Source organism: Meriones unguiculatus, chromosome 14 (assembly GCF_030254825.1).
Source record: "Meriones unguiculatus strain TT.TT164.6M chromosome 14, Bangor_MerUng_6.1, whole genome shotgun sequence".
NCBI lineage: Eukaryota > Metazoa > Chordata > Mammalia > Rodentia > Muridae > Meriones > Meriones unguiculatus.
The window spans coordinates 34901048-34925314 of record NC_083361.1 but is presented as its reverse complement, the minus strand read 5'-3'; the positions used below and the strand labels follow the sequence as shown (position 1 = coordinate 34925314).

Below are 24267 nucleotides of genomic sequence, written 5' to 3'. Positions count from 1 at the left end.
GGATGAATAATGAACAAATGGGTAGAATGAATGAATGAATGATGGTGGATGGATAGGTTATGGATAGATGATGACCAGATGGGTAGATGAAAGAATGGATTTATTTATTAAGAAGAAAACATGGGACATACTAATTTTGGACTCTAGGACCTTAGCATAATTCTCTCATTTTCTGATTGTTTTAAAAATTTCACAAAACCATGGTAAACAGAAAAAAGAAAGCCAAATCCTCTGGCTTTTGCATGAAACATTCCACCATTCCAGCACTATTTTACTATTTATATGTATGAAAGTTTTGTCTGCATATATATGTACCCCACATGTGTGTCTCGTGCCTGTAGAGGTCAGAAGGCACTGAATCCACTGGAACTGGAATTATGGATGGTTGTGAGCTGCCATGTACTGGGAACTGAACTAGATTTCTTCGCAAAAGCAACAAGTCCATCTCTTAAGCCTCCGCCTCCTTCCTTGCACACTTATATCTCTGTAGTCATGTTGGTCTCTGTGCTCCTTGAGCATGCCAGCCACATCTGTGCCTTTTGCACAACTATGCGTTCCCTGTGAGACACATCCCCAGGACCCTCTCCTTCAGTCCTGCTTCTATGGGTCTGTGCTTCCTATCCTCCTTGTTCTATATCATCTCTCTCCATCTCTTCCCTAATAAGATGTTTTTTTAAAATATTTATTTATTTATTTTGCATGCATATATGAGTGTGTATGTGCATGCATGCACACACATCATGGTTAGCATGTGGAGCTCAGAGGACAACTGACAGGAGTCATCCTACTTCCACCATTCGGGTCTCAGAGATTGAACTCAGGTCCTGAAGCTCAGCTGCAAGTGCACTTACCTACTGATAGTACAGTTATGCACCACCACAGCGAACTCAGATCATATCTGGTACTTGGGTTTCCTCAGGAAAATGGAATCTATTGGCACCTTCACGAATGCAACAAGAATTTTTGGAAAACATTTAGTGCTTTCTCAGAAGGAGAGCTGTAGAGTTCCCACATAAGAGCAATAATTCTGTGTCTAGAAATCTGCCCTAGAAATGAAAACAGTGCATAACATGTTGATTTGCTGAACTGCAAGCAGGGCTCCTGTGCACAGCCATCATGGCATTCAGTCTCAGCACATTCAACTTTCTTCTCAATCAACTCAAGGGTCACACACTTCTTGCTTCATTGATATCGGACATCCTCCAGGGATCTGGTGTGTGGGCAACCTTGTTCTGAACCCAAGTGTGAGTAAACCCTGACTCACCCAACCCCCGCCTCCACAGACAGCCTCAATCGTGGGTTGCACGAACTCACATTTATTCACAGAGACAGAGGAACGAGGGCAGACCTTTCTCACTGGGAGCCCCCAGGGTCTGGCAGTTCCAAAGAGGTGGCAGTTTCCAGTGTTTGTAATGGGGAACGGGCAGGCTGGGACAAACCCAGCAGTCTCCGACCCTCTAGCCAAGTGTTCTCCGCCTTGTCCTGCCTTACTTTCGACACGCGTTGGTGAGAGGTTCCTAACCAGCATAGGGGTCTAAGGGTGAGTAAAGGGGAAGGAGAATGACCCAGGGCTCAGGGGTAGCAGAGGAGGCACCTCTCCTTCAGCTTTCTTCTTTTTTACTGCAAACCGGGAGCTCAACTGGAAGGGCGGAGGGTGGATGTGAGGGTCAGGAGGCCAGGCTCCCCAATCCGCGTAGGTGGGCCTTGCTGTCCACCTCCTCATCCTCCATCTCAAAAGCTGAATGGTCTTGGCTGTCAAAACAGGAGGCGCTGAGAAAGACAGGAGGAGCCGGCGGGGACTGGGGTGGGGTGCCAGGTGAGGAAGGCTCCTCCTTGATGTGGGAGACGGACAGAGGGAACCCTTCGACCTCCTGTTTAAGCGGCGGAGGCTGGGGCGACTGTGAGGCCTGGGACTGGAGCGACTGCAGTGCTGCGGCCCTCTCCAGCTCTGCCCTTTCGAGCTCTGCGCGGTGGCAGCGCTGGTGGCGCAGAAGGCTGTAGGCGCGGGAGAAACGGCGCGGGCATCGCGGGCATGGGTGAGGGGCAGGACCCCCGGCGTGGACTTGAGCGTGGCGGGCCAGGTCCGCTAGTCGCTTGAACTCCCGCTGGCAGCGCACGCACTGGAAAGGGCGTGCCCCGGAGTGGGTGACCCCGTGCTGGCGCAGGTGTGCCCGGCGTCGGAAACCTTTGCCACACTCCGGACACCAGAAACGCGGCTCCCCCGCTGGAGGCCGGGCTGGGGTGGCATCTCCTCCATTCTGCCCGCCTTCACCCCCTTCGGATGCACCCCCACATTCTGCCCCTTCGCCCCCCTCAGGCCCTTTCCCTGAGTTCCGTCCACCTGCGGCCTTGTCGTCCTTCTTGCCGGCTCCGGGTAGCGGGGCCAGCAGGCTGAGAGGGCCATGGACACGGCGATGCTGGCGGAGGTAGGAGGCCAGGCGGAAGGCCAGGCCGCAGTCTGGACACACAAAAGGCCGATCGGTGGAGTGGACTAGCCGGTGACGCGACAGGGACCAGGGCCGGGCAAAGGCCTTGAGGCAGATGGAACACTGGTGTCGCTTGGGACGCGGTGGGGGTCCCCCTTCGCCCTCCTGTTCGCCCTCGGGGCGCAGACACGGGTGTGCTTTGAGCTCTCCCTTCGTGGCAAAGGCTTCGCGACAGCGGAGACACAGCAGCGTCCAGTCAGCCTGGAGGAGGACCTGTTTCTCCTCCTGTCGCCCCGCGGCCAGGGCCAACTCTGCCCTTAGCTCCGCTGCCCCCGGCTCGGCCGCCTCGGCTTCTGATTCCCGAGGATCGGTGTTTGTGGGGGCAGCCACCGGGGCCGGGTCCCCCGCGGGCCACGCTTCGGGCCACACTGCTGCTGTGTCCTCTGCACCGGCCACCACCACGGCAGGCTGCCCCACGCCCTCGTCCTGCGGACCCCAACTGGGCTCAGGCTCCTCCTTCACCGCCCTCTGTGTGGACAGATCCACCTCGCCGCCCGCGTGCTCCTGGGCCAGGTGGCGCCGGAGCTGGGCCGGCTCCGGGAAGGTGCGTGGGCAGGCAGCGCAGCGCAGCGGCGGCTGGGGCCCGTGGCCACGAAGGTGGCGCGAAAGGTGGGCAGGCCTGCGGAAAGCTTTGGGGCACAGGGGGCAGGCGTGGGGCCGGAGGCCCGAGTGGCTCAGCCGGTGTCGAGACAGGTAGTAAGGGAAGCGGAAGAGACGACCACAGGTGGGGCAGGGCAGAGGGGCTCGAGGGGCTCCAGCACCCCCTCTGCCACGACCACGGCCTCGCCCACGGCCGCGGCCACGGCCACGGCCTCGGCCACGGTGAGGTGGGCTGCCCTGGGCAGGTGGAGGGGGCTGTGGATCCATGCCTGTGGGGAAAAGGGGGAGAGGCAGGGGTGGGGAGAAGAGGTGAATGATGTGGGGTGAGGTGAAGAGCAGAAATAGAGGGGGGTAGATACTCAGTCCAGAAGTGGAGACAGATGAAGAGGGGAGAGATATATCAGAGGCAGAAAGGGACAGAGACAGTGAAGGAGAGGAGGTGAAGTACGAAAGGGCAACAAGGTCCAGGAGAAACAGAAGGGAGAGACAGAGAGAGAGAGAGACATGGAGATCAGAGGTGGAAACAGTCAGGAAGACAGAATAAGACGAATACATAGGAGACACAGGGAGACAAAGTCAGCCAACTGATTTTTGCTCTAGGGCCCTGAGGCTTGAATATTCTTGGAGGGGTTGGAAACCAGTCTACCCTTGGGGCCCAAGTAGGGTGGAATTCAAAATCAAGAGGCCCTGGAAACAGAGTGTATGTGTCCAGAAGTCAGGGCCTGGGAGGGGCCAGGGAGCCTCAGGGCTTAAGCTTCTGGTCCTCAGGGAGGAGGCTGGATCTGTGCTCTTGGGTCTGAGGAGGAGGGTGGGGTCTGTGCTCTTGGGTCTGAGGGAGGAGGCCGGGGTCTGTGCTCTTGGGTCTGAGGGAGGAGGCTGGGGTCTGTGCTCTTGGGTCTGAGGGAGGAGGCTGGGGTCTGTGCTCTGGGTCTGAAGGAGGAGGCTGGGGTCTAGATTCCTGGAATTGAAGGAGGGCTGAGTCTTGGGCCCCTGGGTCTCAGGCAGTAAGACTGAAGGCTAGGACTTCCAGGTCTCAGAACAGGATAGGCAAACTAGACTCTTGCAAGTAGACCCAGCCCCTAAGTCCGGATGAAGGAAGGAGCTGGGTAGGGGGCCGCCACCCACAAGACAAGGGGAAGGAGGGGACTAGGGGCTCAGCTGCAGAAAATCCCCAGGGTTGAGAAGCCAGACCCCTGGCCGGGCGTGGTGACGGGGAGGGCGTGGAGTCTGCCGGCTGTCGGGGTGGGGGGCCCTAGGTCGAAGAGAGGCTATCTGTTCCGGGTATGTATGATCTGCAGAACTGGGGCCGAGGGTCGAGGCCTTGCGAATTGCTCCGCGCAGGGCCTGGGTCTCGTTCCCAGTCTCTGGGCGCCAGTCTTACCTCTGCCTCCTGGGCTCCTTTCTTCCTTCCCTGCTGCCGGGCGATCGCCAGTGGTGGCGGGGAGGGAGGGGGTTGAGCGTGGTGAGGGGTGGAGGAGGAGGCTGGGCTTGGTGTTACAGCCTAAGCCTTCCCCCCCCCCCGGAAACTCGGTGTTTGGTCGGAGGCTAGAAGAGGAAAGACAGGCTGAGAAGCCGGAAGTGGAGGGCTAGGGACTTGGGGGCCAGAGAAGGAGGGCGGTGCGGCTCCTGGATCTCGGGAGGGGAAGGGGCTGAAAGCCTGTCTTTTGGACCCCCAGAGGGGGGAGGGGGCTATAAACCTGGGACTCTGGATCCAGCTTACTACCCCTCCTCCATTTCCCAACAGATAACATATACTTATTTCAACAAACAGGCATTTATCAACCCCTCCCGGTGCCAGGCACTGTGCCTGGCTGCTGGGTGTGAAGGAGGGTTGGAGAAGGCAGAGATGAACGAAGCAGTAAGTGATACAGGCTTCAGAGGGTATCCGCCTTCTATAATAGGGCCTGATTTCCGCCTTCCTTTGGTTGCCTGGGCAAGCAATTCTCTCTTCTCTGAGCCTCAGTTTCCCCTTTTATGGCAGGCCCCAGGATCGCAACCCGACCGGTTTTATCAGAGCACCTACTGTGGGCTGCCTCTGTCCTTGGTGCTGGATCTATGAAGGCAAAATTCGTAGTAAGGGGATGGAAGAGAACAGTCACTGCTGGTGTGGTGAGGGAAGCGCTCTGCTTCGGAAAGTGCTGCAGGGATGCAGGGATGGACAGGGAGGGGCTTTCAATGGGAGTGAATGTCATTCTTCTAGTCTTCCTTGGCAACCATGTTCCATTGAACCTAGAACTTTAATGTTTCAGCCTGCCTGAGGGGACCAACAGGGCCACATCTCAAAGTTTATGTGGGGAGAAAAAGGCCCGGTGCAGGAATCTGCCTGCTTTTTCTGTTTGTTTGTTTTATTTTTTTTGGGGGGGGGGATTCATGCCAAACATTGTTGGCAAGAGGGTGGGAAAACAGTTCCTGTTGTACGTGTCTGGGGTGAGTAGAGGTTTGGAAAGCTTTAATAATCTAGCAATTCCAGGAATTTATCTGCCAGAAACCAGAATGATGCAATATCATATTTGTGCTAGGTTCATTGCTGCATTTTTTTTTTTTTTCTTAAAGAAAAATGTAGATATTTGGGGCTGGCAAGATGGCTCATTGCAAAGCCTGATGCCATGAATTAGATGTCCAGGACCCACACAGTGGAGAGAGAAAACTGAATCAACTCCTGTGAATTGGCCTCTGACTTCCACACTTGTGCATCTGTGCGCGCGCGCACAGACACACACACACACACAAACACATAGTCTCACACATCCTCACAGTCACACACACATAAAAACATGCACACATTTTGACATACACAGATACACAGACTCACACATACTTACAAACACACTCACATATATACACACACTCACCCACATACACACACTCAAACACACACATGCAAATGCACACATGCACATACAAACATACACACATAGACATATACAAACGCACACACATACTAACATACACATAGACTCTCACATATAGACACACATACACACATGCACACACATACACATAGACTCTCACATATAGACACACATACACACATGCACACACACACATACAAATACACACATACAAACACGCACACATGTAAACACAGACATATACTCACACACACATACAAACACACATTCACACACACAGTAAATAAATAAATACAAGTGTATGGGGCTAAAGAGATGGCTCAGTGGTTATGAGTGTTTGCTGCTGTTCCCAAAGACCAGAGTTTAGTTTCCATCACCCAACTCAAAGGCTCCCTGTACCTTCAGCTTTCACACCCTCTTCTGTCTTCTGAGTACATACTCACAGACATACACACTTATAAATAATAAAATATTTATTATTTATGTGTGTGGGGTGCACACACACCATGATGCATGTGTGAAGGGCAGAGGACAACTTTCAAGGCCAGTTTTCTCATTTTATAATGTAGGTCTTATCCTGGGATGGAACTTGGATCCTCAGGCCTGGGGACAAGGCCTGTACTTATTGAGCGATCTAGCTGGTCCACTACCGAAAATCACTGTGAATGGGGAAATCTCAGTAAGAGATCTGAGGAATAAGGGGATGGAGGGGAGGAAGCAGCTTACTGTATGGTCACAGGAAAGAAAACATAAAGGCCACCAATCCTGTGTCTCTATGTGTGCTTGTATCAATGGCCTGGAGACTGGCAAGGTGGTTCTGTGGTTAGAAGCACCTGCTGCTCTTGCTGAGGATCTGGACTGGGTTCCCAGTACCCACAGAGCAGCTCACAATCCCTCTATAACACTCCACTTCCAAGGTGACCTGCCACCCTCTTCTGGCTTCCAGAACACCAAACATACATGGGGTGCACATACAGGCAGGCAAACACATCAAATAAAAATACATTCTTTTTGAGAGAGAGAGGGAGAAAGAAAGGGAAAAGAAGGAAGAGGAGGAGAAGAAGAATAAGGAGAGTGAAAGGGGTCCCATGGTGGTGCATACCTGAGATCCCAACACTTAAAAGGTGGAGACTGGGCAATGAAGATTCCATACTATAATGATATAAGGAGTTGGAGACCAGACTGGACTGTCTGAGCCCTAGTTGCAAATAAACAAATGAGCAAACAACAAAAAGGGGGCGGGAAGGAAAAAAAAAAAAAAGAAAAGGAACAAATTTAGAAATGGGTAAAAAGGAAGAATTTTAGACAGAAGAGAACAAGGGAACTGTTACTTGGAGTCTTGGGCATCCATGGTTGCCAGAGAGAGAGAAAAAAACTTGGGTCCCGTGCAAGGGCTGTGGCCACCTGAGCGTGGAGTTATTCGGAGAGCACTGAGGGCACATTGAGGTTTTAGGCAGCAGAGTCATATGAGCCGATTAGGGTTTTAGACACATTCCCAAGGAACCCTCGCAGAGGCAGGGCTGGATATGGGGGAGACGTAGGTGCAGGCTAGAGGGTGAGAAGTTACTGGGAAGGTACCCCTATGAGGGAGGCGAGCTGATTAAAGGGCACGCACCATTACCACGACAATAGCTTTCTCACTAGCTCCTTTGCTTCCAGCCTAGAATCCAGTCCCACAGTTTACAGCTCCTGACTTAAATAAACGAAATAAAAGCAAACAAAAAAGGTTTATGTGTGCCCAGAGAAATCAGGGGACAACCTGTGGGAGCCAGTTCTTTTCTTCCACCCTGTGGGTTCCAGAGATGGAACTCGGGTCGTCCTCCTTGGCAACAACCATCTTTACTTGATAAGCGGTCCCACTGGCCCAGCCACACCTCATTTCTGCGCTGAGCGTGCTTAGGAATAAAACCGCCCTTCCCCCAACAGCCCTCAACATCTGTATCATTCTTTCTGACCCTCACCTAATTTCTGGTGATGGGTGTGGGCAGGTGGGGAGCAAACTCTAGCTATTTAGCCCAGGCTGGCCTTAAACTTGTGATCTTTCTGCTTTGGTGTTCAGAATGCTATGGCTACAAAGACAAACACAACCAATATTCCCTCACTTAATAGCCGACCTCCTGCTTCCTTTGCCTGTAATGTCATCCTTCCTTTGGATTTATTTCTGTAAGGGTTTCCTTGCCTCAGACATCCCCAGAGATGTATGTTTGGTGCATGCTAGCTAAAATGATCCTCAGTTTTCTTTCTTTCTTTCTTTCTTTCTTTCTCTCTCTCTCTCTCTCTCTCTCTCTCTCTCTCTCTCTCTCTCTCAACTTTCTTTTTTTTTTGAGATAGAATTTCTCTGTGTAGCCTTGGTTTGTAGACCAGGCTGGCCTTGAACTCAAGTGATCTACCTATTTCTGCATTCCTGAATGCTGGGATTACAGGTGTGCACTACTGCGCCCAGCTCTAGTTTTCTTTCTTTAAAAAAAAAAAAAAGAATTATTATTATTGCCACTTACGTATTTTGTTTTCATATGCGTGAGCTGGAGTGCGCGTGTTTGTGCAGTGAGAGCTGGAAAAGACGTCAGATCTCCCTGGAGATGTTGGTGCAGCACGACCTCTTAACCACTGAGGCATCTCTCTGCCCAATTTTCTTCTTCAAAATAATTTTGTTATATATTATGTATTTATTATGTGTGTAAGGGATTCGTGTGTGCTAAAGTGTGCATGTGGAAGTCCAAGGGCTGTTTGCAGGATTCAGTTCTCCCCTTCTACCATGTTGGGCATAAAGGCTGAACTCAAGTCATCAGGCTTGACAGCAGGCATCTTTACTCCTGAGCCATCTGGTGAACCTCACCCTTGTTTTTCAACATTGTGCTTAACTTAAACAAACCCTAGACTTGGGGTTCTCCTTCAGTTGGTGGCCATCTCCCTCTGAGTACTAAAGAAACTCCATGAAGGCAAGTTTCACTGTACTGCTCTTAGCACCATACATTTGTGGGCAAATAAAAGGGTGTAAAAGTGGTTGGTGATGTATCTCAGTTGGAGGAGTGCCTGTCTAGCTTGCAGGTTGATCCCAGCATAAACCAGACTTGATGGCCCAAACCCAGCACTTTGGAGGTAGAGGCAGGTGGATGAGAAATAGGCCCTATCAGAAGAATGAGGACTATGACTTTGGGCCCTTTAATGGTGAGGAGTGGGGGGCTGAAAGGAATCAAAGAGGGGAGAGAGAGGCAGAAGTCAGGTGAGCTTGCAGGTTAGCCAACAGGAGCTCTGCCTCAAAGAGAGATTTGGGAGTTGCCAGCATCCGTACAGGAATTAATGCTTTGGAGATATAGAGGTTCTGCTCTCTCCTCCATTACAACAACTGTAAAATCTGGCCACGGGGAGGGAGGTTTGGCTACCAGCTCCTGGCATAGGTATGCTTGGGAAGAGAGTGACTTCTTTTTCTTTCAGATTTTGTGAGTTTTGTTATTGGTTGCTTAGATTTTGTTAGATTGTGGTGGAGGTGAGGTGGGTGGACACTATGGCCTCCTTAGGCTCCCATTCATTATGCCCTAGCCACAGGTGGTTTCTGTCTCTATGACAACCCTGGCATCTTTCCATGTGCTCATTGTGCTCAGCTTCCTTCTTTCAAGACCTGGCTTGCCTTCAAGGATTGTGCCTGTGTCTAGGGAAACAGGCCTTATTTCTCCAACTCATACATTTTGGGTTCTATTTTATATATATATGTATTTTTATATATGTATTTTTTTTCTTTTCTTTTTTGAGACCAGGCTGGCCTTGAATTCAGAGATCTACCTGCCTCTGCATCCCCAGGGCCAGGACTAAAGGTGTGTGCCACCACTGTCTAGCTCTATTTTTACTGTTTTGATACAGGGTCTCATTTAGCTCAGCCATCCTTGAAGTCTAGATACACTCCTGCCTCTGCCTCCCAAGTTCTGATTTGGGATAGCATGACCTAAAGATTTACTTTACTCAGAAAGAGTAAATCTTGTTTCTGGACCTCTATTAGAATGAAAATTACTGTATGTGTGTGTGTCTAATGTGTTATATACATTAAATAAAATATAAAACTTATTTATTTAATGCATACAGGTGTTTTACCTGCATGTATGTCTGTGCCTATTTCCCATGGAGGCCAGAAGAGGGCATCAGATCCCCTGGAACTGAAGTTACAGATGGTTGTGGGCCATCATGTGTGTGCTGAGACTCAAACTCCCGCCCTCTGTGAAAGCAGCTCTGACCCCTGAAGCCATCTTTCCAGCCCCTAGAAAATAACTCTTGATTTTTTTACATTTTTATTTCTTTATTTGGGGTAGCATGAATATACCATGGTACATCCGTGGAGATCACAGGACAACTTGCAGGAATCCTTTCTTTCTTTTCACCATGTACGTCACAGAGTGTGAGTTCAGGTTGTCAGGTTTGGCAGCAAGAGCCTTTACCACTAACAACAGTGAGAATGCCTCTGAGCTCTAGCATCTCTGGAAAATGACGTTGTTCCTAAGGGATGGAACTTTTTCAAACTGGCAATTATGGGTCTTGACCAAAAATACTTATTTTCCCATTGAGTATCTCTCACTTTCTTCCTCGCGATGCTAAGACTCATAGATAAAAAGCGTACCATGTGCCAGGTGGTGGCACATTTCATCCCAGTATTCTGGAGACAGAGGCAAGTGGATCTCTGAGTTCAAGACCAGCCTGGTCTACAGAATCAGTTCAATCAGGACTTCCCAGAGAAACTTTGTCTCAACAAAAAAACAAGCAAACAAGCAAAAAAGTGCATAATGTGAATGAACAATTGAGCAAAATTGTTTAAAAGGAACCCCAGCAGAGTGGTAAAACACTTGCCTTGCACAGGGCCCTTGTTCCATCTTAGCACTGTAAAATACAAACAAAACAAAACAAACAAAAACATAACACCAAGGTTAGGGAAATGGTTCATTAGGTAAGGTGCCTGCTTTTCAAGCAGAAGGATCTGAGTTCAGAACCATGTAAAAGCAGGCTGGTGCAGTGAGATTCTGTAGGGAGTGAAGATAGGCAATAGCTCATTAGCCAGCCAGCTAATGAGATGAGAGATGAGAGCTTCAGATTCAGAGAAAGATTGGCTCAAAAAGTACGGTGTGTGTGGGGGACTGGTGAGATGGCTCAATGTGTAAAGAAGTTCCCTGAGAGCCTGATACCCGAATTTGATAATGGAACCCACATGTTAGGAAAGAAAGAACTTCTGAGGGTTGCTCTCTGCCCTCCACACTCATGCCATGGCACAAAGACACACACACTGTAAAAAAAAAAAAAAAAAAAAATGAAGTAAGGTGAGGAGTGGTTGAGGAAGACACTTCAAGTCAACCTCAGGTCTTCATGGGCAGCCACACACACCACACACACTCATGAATGAATGGGTGAACGAATGATTCCCAGATTAAGACATCGGACATTAGCCAGGCACTCAGGGAGGCAGAGGCAGGCAGATCGCTGTGAGGACATTGCAGCCAATCCTGAAGAGACCTCATAAACTAGGGTCAGAGGCAAGGGGAGGAGGACCTCCCCATCAGTGGACTTAGAGAGGGGCAGGGAGGAGATGAGGGAGAGAGGGTGGGATTGGGAGGGTATGAGGGTGGGGGCTACAGCTGGGACACAAAGTAAATAAACTGTAACTAATATAAAAAATAAAAATTTAATTAAAAAAAGATATAGAACGTTTCTTGCTCTCAACAATCACAGAGGCTTTCTAGATGTCTCCTCTTACTTTAACCTTCCAAGGCAGCCGTGAGTTTCGTAGAAAATTGTTCTCCAGTAGACGCGGCATGAGACTGTTATCTCGGCATTTGGGAAGCGGTAGCAGAGTAGAAAGCTCAGGGTTAGCCTCTACTTCAGAGCCAGTTTGAGGCTAGCATGGGCAACATGATACCCTGTTACTTGTCCCCACACACAAAATTTTAGTCTTTTGAGTCTTCATGAGAGTACAGGTGCCCTCAGAGGTCAGAGGTGTAGGATCCCTGGAACTGGAGTTACAGGAGATTGTGAGCTGCCTGATGTGGGTTCTGAGAACTGAACTCAGGTCCTCTGAAAGAGCAGTATGTACTCTTAACCTCTGAGCCATTTCTCCACAACACACACACATGCAGACACACACACACACACACACACACACACACACAGCTTTTAAAATCTTTCGGGGCCTCTGAAATGGCATGTGCCATCATGCCATTATATATAAAATGTAGGCTTTATATTCTAGTGTATGAGCAATGAGAGTTGGATAGAGCTAGGTAGTTCAAGGTGGACATTTGGATGTGATCACGGACAGTGCAAAGATGCACAGCAAGGCTTGAAGTGCAGAGGGTGGGACAACACATGCCAATTTCCTGCCGCCTGGCCATTGAATGGTCAAGGAATGGCACAAGAGAGTAGGGGAGACTATTCCAGTCTAGGTGAGGGGATGAAAGGAGACCTGTAAATGCATTTAAGATGGATATTAAGGGTAGAAATGCAGAGGACTAGTTCTGTGTACTTGTGGCTTATCCATGTCCTGTGTACATTTAATTCCAACATTTGCGTGGCATAGGCAGATACATCCCTGAGTTCAAACTGAGCCTGGTCTACATGGTAAGTTCCAGCCCAACCAAGGCCACACGGTGAGACCCTGTCTTAAAAATAAAGTCTAGAAGCCAGGCCCTTTGTCCTAGTACTTGGGAGGCAGAGGCAGGCAGATCTTTGAATTTGAGGTCATCTTGGTCTATAGAGTGAGTTCCAGGACAGTCAGGGATACACAGAGAAACCTTGTCCTGAAAAAAAAAAGTCTAGGATGATTGTGATTGCTCACTGTAGAGCTCTCATAGCTTTCATAATATCTTACTACATCACTTACTACAGGGATATGATGGAGAATATTGGAGCCAAGTCCCCCTCCTTCCTTAGACTCAGCTTCTCCTTTGTCTATCTAGGTATCCCCAACTAGTACCCCTTCAAGGAGCAGGCTAATACTGCCTTTGCAGAGCTCTCTGGGCCATCCGAAAATGGTATGCCTTTGCCATTCACTGTGTGTGTGTGTGTGTGTGTGTGTGTGTGTGTGTGTGTGTGCGCGCGCGCGTGTGTGTGCGCGTGTGTGTGTGTGTGAGTGAGTGTAAGCTTAGGATGTTGCACATCCATGTTAGGCAAGTGCTTTACCACCGAGTCATGCCCACAGCCCCTCACTGGTAAATTCTAGGTTGCTCTACCACTGGCCTCAGACACTCACTGGGGTATCCTAGGCAAGAGTTCTGTCATGGAGCCATGGCCACAGTAGCTCCTTCATGCATTCTAGGCAAGCCTCTTCAACTCATCCAGCCCCACTCCAACCCCTCCCTGGTAGATCCTAGGCATTCTACCAGTAAACTTCATTCCCAGCTCTCTTTTCAATTTTTCCCTCCCCGAAAATGTTAATGTATGTGTGTGTTTGCACAATTATGTATGGGAGGGTCACATGTGTACAGAAGGAAGCCAGAGGACAACGTTGTGTGGCCTTGACAATGGTATCCATAACCTTTGAGATAGGAACCATTGGCCTAGACCTCTTACATAAGGCTAGACGGTCTGATTAGACCAGGGCTCACTAGCTCCAGGGATCCTATTTCTACCTCTCTAGTATCATCACACCAGTTTCTATGACTTCTGAAGATTAAACTGAGGTGCTTATGCTTTTGAGTGAAGCATGTAAATGACTAAACTATCTCCCCAGCCTGACCTTTTATTACTGAGTTAGCCTCTGTTACCCAGGCTGGCCCTGCACTTCCGACTCTCCTGCCTCAGCTTCCTAAGTAGCTGGGCTAAGACTTGCACCTAAGGCAGCTGCCACCACTTTCTCAACACTCTGTCATTGCTGTAAAGGTGTTGTTCATTGTCATGTGAGATTACCATCTTCATTTGACTCCTTCCTCCCTCTCAATACTCATTGCCTACACACTAGAATGTAATATAAGCTAAAGGAGGGTCTGTATTTTCTGCCTTGCTCACTGGACACTGTCTGAAGAGTTTAGGATGTTTAGTATAGAAGTAGGCACAGCACAAAAATGCCATGGAGCATTCATGAGTGGCCCTCTTCTATTCTAAGATGGGATGTCCTGTCCCAGATGGTTTCATGTGGGGGTCTAATGTAGACAGTATTCTGCAGAAGACACAGTCTAGAGTGTACAGGCTCTTCAGGTCAGTTGCTTGGTTTCCAAGGAACATAACCTGTGTGGTGCTTCTTGATTTCTAGATGAGGCCACTTTAGGTGAGATGCCTCTCCTCTGAAGGACTTAAAAGGGCCAAAGGACCCAAATCTTCTTGGGAGGGTTTGAGGATCTGGATACTTACTGGAGTGCAGGCAACTTACCAGTAGCCATGCTACTGAGGAATAAAATAGGCAGCTAATAACTTTCCCACTAGTTATCAACTGTCTATGGGGGGCACAGTACCCTACCAACTGTTAACTGCTTATACATCCACAAGAAGGGGCAGGGGCTCTTGAACCACTCCCTCAAGGACCTGTGTTAATTTAGTGAATCTATTCTCGTTTTAAAGATTAAAACGAAATGGTATGTGTGTATATGTGGGTTTCTGCATGTGAGTGCAATGCCTGTGGAGGCCACAAGCAAATATTGGAGCTTGAGTTACAGGTGATTATGAGCAGCCTGATGTGCGTGGAAGGAACTGAATGCTGGTCCTCTGGAAGAAAAGTATGCATTTTAATCTGCTGAGTCATCTGTCTAGGCCCCAGAGGACACATTCTAAGTCCAAGAGGGAGAGAGAGAGCCCCACCTCCCTGAAACAAGGATCAGAAAACAAGACAATAATAACTGAGGTTTATTGGAGTCCCAGAGACATTGGGAGTGGGGCCAATGACAGGGGGTGAGGTTGAGGCTCACAGGGGAGAAACCCCTAGCCAAGTTCCCCTATCCCCTTGGGTTGGGACAAAGAGGCAAGCTGACAGTGATGGGAAGACCGACAGGTACTACAGTCGAGGGGGAGGGAAACCTCAGCATCTACCACCTCCACCAGGTCACAGGATTGGGACAATTGTGGTCAGAAGACTGGCTCTACAGCATAAGGGAATGTCTGCCCTATTACTCTATGGAGAGTGTGGCTAGGCCACAATCTGCGCCAGTCCATTCCAAGTGGATAGGGTAACTGGGTCAGTAACCTACAGGGGAGACTTTGGGCCAGTCTAATCTAGGGTTCAGGATAGGGGAAGATCGGTAGGGTCAGACCATTCTGCAGTAAGGGGACCTAATCTGAGAGTGGGTTAATTAAAAGTGGGGCCATCTACCCTGGTCCTCTTTCAGCATAGGAAGATGGGGGGAAGGCAGATTCTGGCTATACTCATTTTCTGGGGCCACAAGTGGCTGACAGGTGTCATCTGAAGGGGATCCTAGAAGATTCCAAGATGTTGCCCTAACTCCACCCCCAGGTGAAGATCATCAGGAATGATGGCTCTCAGGGAGTGGGTGGTAGGACTGTGTGTGGGGGTGCCCACATGTTATCTGCTGAGAGGTGTTAGTGGAGACCCGTTTTTTATTCCTATGTCACCAGTCTCGGAGGCCAGTTATTTGAACATGCCACATTCCAGGGGTCTCAAAGTCAAGAGTGTCTCTGTGATTTCAGAGAGGAATTCCCCAGCAATTACGTACTTGGACCCTTTTGCTGAAGGATGTTTCACTGCGGTCCTGTGTGGGTTCTGGGTGGCACCATTTTTGCAGACAGGGGCCTGCCTCATCTTATGGTCTAGCTCTGGACTTGGATGGCTGGGGTGGCCTGGTTATTCAGTCCATGCCCCTGTGCAGCTTCAAATGCCTGGAGAGGTTACTGAGCGTAATAAAGCCCTTGCCGCAGATGTGACAGGGGAAGGGCCGCTCTGTGCCATGCAGCAGCCGGTGGCGCTTGAGGTAGCACTCGTGGCGGAAGAACTTGCCACACTCCAGGCACGGGAATGGCTTCTCTCCAGTATGGACCAGCACATGCCGTTCCAGGTCTCGAGGAGAACGGAACAGCTTCTCGCATTCAGAGCAGCCAAAAATTTTCTTCCCACGGCTAGAGGAGCCGGGTGTGGGCCCGCTAGCTGCTTGCTCGCCCTTCCCATCAGGGGCCGCTTCCCCACTGCCCTCTCCGTGGCTGGCACGCCGGTGTTCCTCCAGGGCGGCCAGCTCAGCATACAGCGCCCCACAGTGGCCACAGCCGAAGGTAGCTGGGCCAGAGTGCGCTTCTAGATGGCTGGCCAAGGCCGGGGCAGAGGCGAAGAAGGTCCCGCAGTCGCACTGGTACAGTGTGTCTTCTGAGGACGCCTCCGCTGCTGCAGCAGGAGCCCGGGCATTCCCAGTGCCTTCGCCCCCAGGAAGCAGTGCCTCCAGCTTGGGCACGCTTGCCCCAGTAGGGCTCAGAAGGAGCCTGGCGTCCCAAGTCGGCGGGGCAGCCCCCACCTCTGCCATGTCGCTCTCTTCTGCCACCTCTGGACTCCCAGCAGAGGCCCAAACCTGTGTTGGGGGTGCAGTGCTCCCCTGCAGGTCGTGCGTGAGCTTGTGGCGTTCCAACAGCGCAGGTGCATTGAAGTCACGCTCACAGCGCGGGCACTTGAACGGCTTCACATCAGTATGTGCAGCCCAGTGGGCAGCCAGCTCCCGGCCATGGTCAAAGCGCCGGGCACAGGCGCCACACGCGAATGGGGGCAGTGAGGCTGCAGCAGCAGCTGCCGCTTCTGCCAACCCCCAGTTGGTCGTTCCTGCTCCTTCCAGGCCCTCTCCTCCGCTGGCCCCTCCACCTCCACAAACCGAACAGGGACCCACGTTGCAACACACTGAACAGGGGGAGCTCACAGGAGGCAGGCCTGGGCTGGGCTGGAGGGGAGGGGGAAGCACGCCCCGGTGCTGCCTCTTGAGGTGGCGGCCCAGGCTGGATCGAGAGGAGAATCGGAGCTCGCAGACCAGACAGCAGTAAGGCTTCTCACCAGTGTGGACAACCTGGGAGCGAGAGCAGAGGCAGGGCTGAGAAGGGACCGAGCTCTCAGCCTCTGCCCACAGGGTGACCTCGCTTCACCCCTTCTCCTTTGTCAGGTTACTAGCCAGGCATCAGTAGGCATGGTGGCCATGGAGAATGGGCCCTACCTACCTCCTTGTGAAGTTTCACAAGTGCCTCTCATGAAAAGTTAAAATACCATTATACAAAAGTAGTAGAGCTTCATTGAGGCCCATTAAAAGAAAGCTACCTTCTCTGGCCAAAAGGATTGAATCTGGGTTAGTACATGGCTCAGCAGTTAAAGGTACTTGCAGCTAAGCCTGTTGACCCAAGTTTGATCCCTGGGGCCAAATGGCAAAAGAAAGAACTACCTCTTATAAGATGAGCTGTGGCACATCTTACCCTGTAGATAAATATCGGAGCTGGGCATGCTAGCACAAGCCTTTAATCCCAGCAGTGGGAAGGCAGAGGCAGAGGTAGAGGCAGGCCAGTTCTGTGAGTTGGAGGCCAGTCAGGGCTACATCATGAAACCCTGTCACAAAACAATCAACGAACCAAACAACAACAAATAATGTAATAAAAATATTTTAAGGAAAGAACAGAGGAACTAGAGATGGTTGACCAGGTAAGTGTATTTTTGCTCCTGCAGTGGGCCTGGGTTCAATTCCCAGCACCTACATGGCAGCTAACAGCAGTCCGGAGCTCCAGTTACATGCTGCTGTAACCCCTCACCTGTGCACCCAATTAAACTCTTTGATCTGGCAGACTGAACTTTGGTGCAACCACATTTTGGTCTCTGTTACAGCCCTACCTGTGGCAAATGTGTTCTCCTCAGGAACAGTGAATGTAACACCTGTGAGCACACTGTAGTCCTTCCTACCTCAGAACCTTTGAACTTGCTGTTCCTCTGACCTACAATGATTTTCCCAAGCAGACCTCTCACACTTCAAGTCTCAATTAGACATCACTGTGTCCTCTTGTTTACAGTTACCCAATTTACTCCTACATGTTTATTTTTGTTTCATTGTTTGAAACAGGGTCATTTAGCCCAAGCTGGCCTTAAACTCTCCGTGTAGCTGAGGATGACCTTGAACTCCTGATTCTCCTGCCTCCACCTTCCAAGTGCTGGGATTATAAGAATGCATCACTATGCCTTTATTTATTTATAATTGGCCTCCCAACTTCTCCGTTAGTGAACTCTTTTCTCAGAAACTTTACCCTCTACCTGGCACCTGATCATTCGAAGGAATATATGTTTTCTGAAGGCCCTGCTGAGTTCCCTTGAAGGCCTGTGTTCCCTATAGGGAACAGTGGGCATTGCAGAATAAAGAAGTTGTGTGTACACAGATAAAACTATTTTCAAGATGGCGAGGAAGAGAACTGTAAACACGAGGCTGCAGATAGTGGTGGGCATCAGAGGCTCCAGCAGGAGCGGTGGAGAAACATTTATATGGGGGCAAACTTACTATGCAGGCCTTCTCTAGCTGCCTTTCTCTGAATGGAATGAAGCCCCAGTGTCTCAGCCACGCATGGCTTGGAGGACTCACCTGGTGGTGCAGCAGGCCAGTGGAGTCTCGGAATCCCTTAGGGCAGGCGGAACATCGGTAGGGCCGCTCACCAGTGTGTGAGCGCAAGTGGTTGGCCAAATTGAAGCTATGCTTGAAGCCCTTGCCACAGCGAGGGCATGCGTGGGGTTTGAGCGCAGTGTGTCGAGCAAAGTGGCGCCGCAGGTCTGATCGGTAACGAAAGCTTTTGCCACATTCGCTGCAGTGAAAGGGGACTCGAGGAGCAGTGGCAGATGGTGCTGGCCCTGGGGTAGCAACAGGGGCAGGAATCACAGGCATGGAGGCGTCATCCATGGTGGGAGGTACAGTGGTGGCTTGGGGCTTTCTGTGGAGTTAAGAGACACAGAAGCAGATAAGACTCACCACCCCCACTGGCCTTAGTTCTTTGGGCTCAGAAACACGTGTCCTTTGGGAGACTATCCCATGCTAAACCATGCTCACCACCAAGCCACAACCTCGGCCATCTAAATTTCTCCCACTCTCTACAAACCCTAAATTCTCTTATCTTCCCAGCCACAGGCATATTGCTTCTTCTTCACAAGGCGTTCTGAAAGGCTCTCTCTCAATTTTCTCCAAGCTATGTCCATTAATTAAGTAAGGCCCTCCTACTCTTGCTTAGGTCTGGGCTGCTTCCTGATAACCTCCCTCTGTCGCCTAAGCATTTAATATTCCTCCACAGATCTCTTCTTGCTTCTAACTCTTCTTTGAAGACAAGTTAGTGAAACAGGGAAACAAGGATTTGGGGCTGAACACATTTGTCTCATACTTCTAGGGAGTTCGCACTGGTTCTGTAGCTTCAGAACCGGAAGCTCTTTTCACCTATGAAATGGGTACACCTGTGCCTACCTCATACAGTGAGGCAAGTAAAATTGTAGCAATGTGTTCAACTCACTTAGGAAAGCAGATGCACAGTAAGACTTAACTGAGTAGTCTGAATATTTAAGTTCCTTTATTCTTATATTTGTCCAAGTTAATTTTATTTTTCTAAGATCTTCACTGAGACCTGCCTCCAAGTCCCACCCAACTTTTCCTTCAACTATGTTACATTTCTCTAGTCTCTTCTGCTTCCCTATTGTTTTCTTAGCCTTTACTTAGCTGGATGCTAAGCTCCCTCCAAACATTTTCACCTTCATGATAAAGACCTGATAGTTCCACTAAAACTCTCCAAATTGCACACCTACATCGGACCCCCTTGCCATGGCCACACCCTAGGCAAACTCCAAGCGCCATACTCTAGGCCTCTCTAATCTTAGACCCCGTTTTTCCACTAACCTTAAGTTTCTTCAATTTTTCAGTCTAGGCCCTTTCCCTCATTGCATGTGATTCACGCCTCTTTACCAGGCCCCACCCTTTGCATAAATCTCTCCCATTTTTTTAACCAGTCTCTACCCTTTCTCAAATCCTTCCCCTCCTACTATAGGCCCCGCCCCAACAAGCTCCTCCTCCTATTCTGCCCCGCCCCAAACGCCAATAAGCTCCGCCTCCTCCCGCACCCCACTGTGTGGTGCTGTGGGGAACCCCCATCCTGCTGGATCGTTCGAGCTAGGCCGGGAAAACTGGCTCTTTGTACCCCTTTCCCTGTTCCTGGACGGTGCGGCCTCGGGCGCCCGGGTCGGGGGCAGGTCAGGCGGCCCGCGGGCTGGGCGAGACCACCTTGCTTTTGCGTTGCGGCGGTCCTGGAGACCAGGCAGCACCCGGGAGGCCGGGAAAGTCTGTCGGCTTTCCTCTTTAATTACTTACACCTCCCTCTGGGCGCCGACATTTTGGGCAGCGGGGTCAGCGTCACTTCCACCTGAGGGGCCCCACGACTTCCGCCTCGGCTCCCTTCTCCCCCAACCCCCTCAACCCCCGTCTCTCCCTCCCTCTCGGCTCCCCTTTCCCGCCCCCACCCCGCCCTCTGCTTTCCCTTCCTTTTCCCAGCCCAGAGGTTAAGGAAGCGAGGCTGGCGCCATCTTTGTTGAGGGTACGGGGCGGCGGGGCCTAAGTGCCCCTCGGGGACGTGTAGACGGAGCTCGGTGCGGAGCTTTCCGCAGTGCTCGGCGCCGTGGCAAAGAGTTGACCTATGATGGGACTCCTTTTTCCTAGCCCTTGACTCTCGGGTAGGCTGTCGAGTTGTATCCAGAAAGAGAAAAATCCAAGGGGCCAAACTAGTACAGGGCTAGAAAACACCGAGCACCATTTTACTACTTCACACTCCATGAAGCCTTGAGGCTACTGGGCGCCATATTAGTTAGGGGCACTTAGCAGCCATTTCCCGCTCGTCTCTCTGGTACCTGTATTTGATTGGGTCGCCGGGCTGGAGTGCTTTGTGGGAGGAAAGGCATTTGGAGGTGGCTGGGGATTTTTGTGCATTTTCACTGAAGCAGACGAAGGCGACAAGTGCGCAGGCGCGTTCATCTCGGGCGTGCGGGGTGCCTTGGGACCCTTTGTTCCCCGCGGGCGCGGGCAGCGGGGAGGGAGGGAGGGAGGTGGGAAAGGGCCGCGGGCGTCCGCGCCGAGGGGCGGGACCGGGCTCGCGGCCGCCAGCCTCGCCCCGCCACCGCCTAGGGGCAGGGCCCTCTCCCCCGCCCCTTCCCACGCTTCGGCCCGTCGCCCCCGGCGCGCGCACACACGCGAGCCCAGGCAGCATGCAAATGAGGTACCCGAGGCGGGGGGCCCGGGCTGGGGGTGGGGTGGGCCGGGGCGCGCACGCCGGAGCGCGCCCCCGGCACCTGTTCCCTGCTTCACGGCTCTCTCCTGCGCGCGCCGACCTCGCGCCCCGCCGAGCGGTCTGGGCTCGCGCGCGCAGACCCCCTCCTGGCAGCCCCTGCCGCCCGTGTCCCCGCGCCGCTCATTGGCCACGGCACCCTGAGGGCCCGCCCCGCCTGCGGGCTGGGCCACTCGGGGCTGACGGGCACGCATCCCACCAGACTTTGGGGGGGGGGGAGGGTTGAAGAGTCCCTCTCTCACTTAATAGGTGTGTTGCAGAAATGCAGCTCTTGTCCAGGCTACCTACCACATGGTGCGAACCATATAATACTGGAGGAGTTGCTCCTGTGTGGCCCTTATGCTGTGTGCATATTAAAAAGGGGTGCAAGTTTTGGGGGTGTAGCTCAGGTCTAGTATGTGTGAGGCCCTGAGTTGGATAACCTGCACTACACACAAAGAAAACTTAAAAAGCAACCAAACAGCAAAACAATGTAAAGAAAGGTTCAGGGTCCTCCTCACAGCACCTGCTGCACCTGTCCCCCAAGTACACTCCATCCCCTAGGGTCTGGGGACACTGGAAAGTGAGTGTCGTGGGGTTTTTACAATATTTTCTGTATTCTAAGCAGTTTTCTAGGGACATTTTTGAAGCTTCTGTCTTCCTGTCGATTCTTCCTACAACCTCGATATATTGATTTTACAGAGAAGGAAACTGATTCAGAGACAAAAGCCTTGCAAGTGGCTTTGCAGAGTCACATGCTAATTATTGGCAGAATTGGAATCAAACCCAGGACTGAAAGACCTCAAGATATCCTCTTACACACACACACACACACACACACACACACACACACATAACTCAAAGATATCCTCCTACACATACAAAACATATCCCCCTATCTTCCTAATAGGTCTTTCTATTCCTTGTCCACTGAGGTCCGTAGGACTGGTTTGATGATTGTCACCAGCAGAGAGACCTTAAGGTACTCACGTGGCTTTTCTGTGCCTTGGTTTCCCTGTATTCCCTCAAAGGGTTGGTGTGAGGCTTAACTACCCATGCTGCTTTGCTAGCTCTTTTGTGTATTATGTTCACAGCATATCTGTGTTAGTAAGACTAACTAAGGTAAGACTAATCAAAACAAACAAACAAAACCAACCACCACCACCAAAATCTCCTGAGTTCCATCTTACAAAAGATATAAATGAGCCCAGTTGAGGTAAGGCTCTTGGCTAAGGTCACCGGGAAAGGAAGGGACACATTCAGCATTTGTTTTCTGGGTTTCTGACTTTAAAGCCCAGACTCTTAGCACCGTGGGTAAGTGTCATTCACAGATCAAGAGATTTTGCCTGGGACCACATCCCTTTCAGACCTCCCCATCTCTGTGGGAGGCAGCTGCTTTTGAGGCCTTTGTGGCTCAGAATTTGATGGGCTGTTTCAAGGCCCACATTCTCAGCTGGCTTTTTTTTTTTTTTTTGGCTTGTTTTGCCCTTGAAGGCTTTTTGTATTTACTGTTCTGTTGCTGTGATGAAAACAGTGACTGCAGAAAGCTATAAAGAAAGCATTTAATTAGGGATTTGCTTACATTTGTCCAAGGTTATCTTGGCTGGGGGCATGATGGCCTACAAGCTGACATGATGCTCAGAGCTCACATCTGAACCATAAATTTGAGGTTAGAAGGAGAATGGCTTGGTGTGGGATTTTGTAACCTCAAAGCTCACTTCTAGTAAAACACCTCCTCCAACAAGGCCACACCTCCTAATTTTTCCCAGATAGTTCCACTAATGAAACCAGATACTCAAATATAGGAGCCTTTAGAGGACCATTCTCATTCAAACCACTTTGAAAGAAAGCCTAGATCCAAAGGAAGGATTAGGAACTCAAAAGACTTAGAAGAGATTGGTGAGATATTGGGGTACATGGGGCTTAGACCATCACCACACTGACCCCGCCCCCTCTGTTCTCTTAGCTGGCTCCAGTACCCAGATTCAAGCTCCCCACTGCTCAATGGACAAGCCCAGCCCAGACCCGTTGCCTTCAACTTTGTCTGGGGAGGAAGAAAAACCTCTGGCCTTACTTCCTCCTGTTCCCCGGGGCCGCCGAGGCCGACCTCCTGGGGGAGCTGCCACCTCCAATCGGACTCTCAAGTCCTCTCTCCCTCGAAAGCGGGGCCGACCCCCCAAATCAGTGCAGGAAGCCCCGTTGACAGCACCAGTGGACAGCGGTGGCAGCAGCGATCTTCTGTTGATCGATGATCAGGGTGTTCCTTATACAGTTCCCGAAAGGTCAGCAGCAGATGGGCCCCAGGGCTCTGGCCCCAAGAGGGCCCCACACTTCTGCCCTGTGTGCCTGAGGGCCTTCCCCTACCTCTCTGACCTGGAGCGCCACAGCATCTCTCACTCAGAATTGAAGCCACACATGTGCAAAGATTGCGGCAAGACCTTCAAGCGGTCCAGCCACTTGCGGCGTCATTGCAACATTCATGCTGGCCTTAGGCCCTTCCATTGTGTGCTCTGCCCTCGCCGCTTCCGAGAGGCAGGGGAGCTTGCACATCACCACCGCATCCACTCTGGAGAGCGACCATACCAGTGTCCCTCATGCAGGGTACGCTTCACGGAGGCCAATACCCTCCGGCGCCATTACAAACGTAAACACCCAGAGCTTGTGGGGATGCCCGTGCGCCTGTGCCCCCCAAACCCAAGACCTCAACCTCTGTGGGATGACGATGAGGGCGCCCCTGTTCCAGAAGGGGTACAGGAGGAAGGTCCTGAAGAAAAGGAGCCTGCTTGGCCCAGGTCCTCCACCACCTCTCCTGTGTCTGGGTTTACAGTGGGGGCTTCAGCTGGTGCTGGGCATGGCCAAGGTGGCCAAGACACCCTTATTTCTGGTGGTATTCCCATCATGGGAGGGGGTCAAAAGCAGGGACCTGATGCCACCCAGCACCCTCCTGCGGACTGACAGGCTCTGGGAGGCATGGGCTGTGGAAATAAATCCCTGCCTACTGACTTCCAGTGTGTGTGCAGTCATGGTGCCTGTTCCGTTCAATGTTCTTCTATTACCTTGCCTGACCATGGTGTGTGTAATTGGAGAGAACTCCATTTCATGAATCTCCTTAGCTTGGTGCCAAAGAA

At 51.1% G+C, this 24267-nt stretch overlaps 3 protein-coding genes across 10 annotated transcripts; 1 reads left to right on the top strand and 2 right to left on the bottom strand.

Annotated features, from left to right (window-relative positions):
• Window positions 1-1296: 1296 nt before the first annotated feature.
• Window positions 1297-4623, bottom strand: Znf579 (zinc finger protein 579). The gene is made up of 2 exons (XM_021663489.2): window positions 4468-4623; window positions 1297-3355 (listed from the first exon to the last, which is right to left on the bottom strand). The coding sequence occupies exon 2, from the start codon at window positions 3351-3353 to the stop codon at window positions 1668-1670; it is 1686 nt and encodes a 561-aa protein (XP_021519164.1). The 5' UTR covers window positions 3354-3355; window positions 4468-4623; the 3' UTR covers window positions 1297-1667.
• A 10106-nt stretch (window positions 4624-14729) lies between these two features.
• Window positions 14730-20861, bottom strand: Fiz1 (FLT3 interacting zinc finger 1). 5 transcript variants are annotated; one of them, XM_021663486.2, is made up of 3 exons: window positions 20727-20861; window positions 18436-18778; window positions 14730-16893 (listed from the first exon to the last, which is right to left on the bottom strand). In XM_021663486.2, the coding sequence occupies exons 2-3, from the start codon at window positions 18745-18747 to the stop codon at window positions 15703-15705; spliced, it is 1503 nt and encodes a 500-aa protein (XP_021519161.1). In that variant the 5' UTR covers window positions 18748-18778; window positions 20727-20861; the 3' UTR covers window positions 14730-15702. The 5 variants fall into 5 exon arrangements, with proteins under 5 accessions (XP_021519161.1, XP_021519162.1, XP_021519159.1 ...); XM_021663487.2 differs by lacking the exon at window positions 20727-20861 and adding an exon at window positions 20194-20326; XM_021663484.2 differs by lacking the exon at window positions 20727-20861 and adding an exon at window positions 20024-20263.
• Znf524 (zinc finger protein 524) lies at window positions 20427-24142 on the top strand. 4 transcript variants are annotated; one of them, XM_060367109.1, is made up of 2 exons: window positions 20427-20552; window positions 23106-24142. In XM_060367109.1, exon 2 carries the CDS (start codon window positions 23144-23146, stop codon window positions 24092-24094), a length of 951 nt encoding a protein of 316 aa, XP_060223092.1. In that variant the 5' UTR covers window positions 20427-20552; window positions 23106-23143; the 3' UTR covers window positions 24095-24142. The 4 variants fall into 4 exon arrangements, with proteins under 4 accessions (XP_060223092.1, XP_060223093.1, XP_021519187.1 ...); XM_060367110.1 differs by lacking the exon at window positions 20427-20552 and adding an exon at window positions 20695-20722; XM_021663512.2 differs by lacking the exon at window positions 20427-20552 and adding an exon at window positions 20944-21091.
• The last annotated feature ends 125 nt before the right edge of the window (window positions 24143-24267 follow it).

Bases quoted from the DNA above. Each gene is read 5' to 3' on its own strand.
- Znf524 (XM_060367109.1), top strand. From the start codon at position 23,144: ATGGACAAGCCCAGCCCAGACCCGTTGCCTTCAACTTTGTCTGGGGAG.
- Znf579 (XM_021663489.2), bottom strand. From the start codon at position 3,353: ATGGATCCACAGCCCCCTCCACCTGCCCAGGGCAGCCCACCTCACCGT.
- Fiz1 (XM_021663486.2), bottom strand. From the start codon at position 18,747: ATGGATGACGCCTCCATGCCTGTGATTCCTGCCCCTGTTGCTACCCCA. The intron at 16,894-18,435 runs GTGAGTCCTCCA...TCTCGCTCCCAG, and splicing joins CTGGCCTGCTGCACCACCAG to GTTGTCCACACTGGTGAGAA.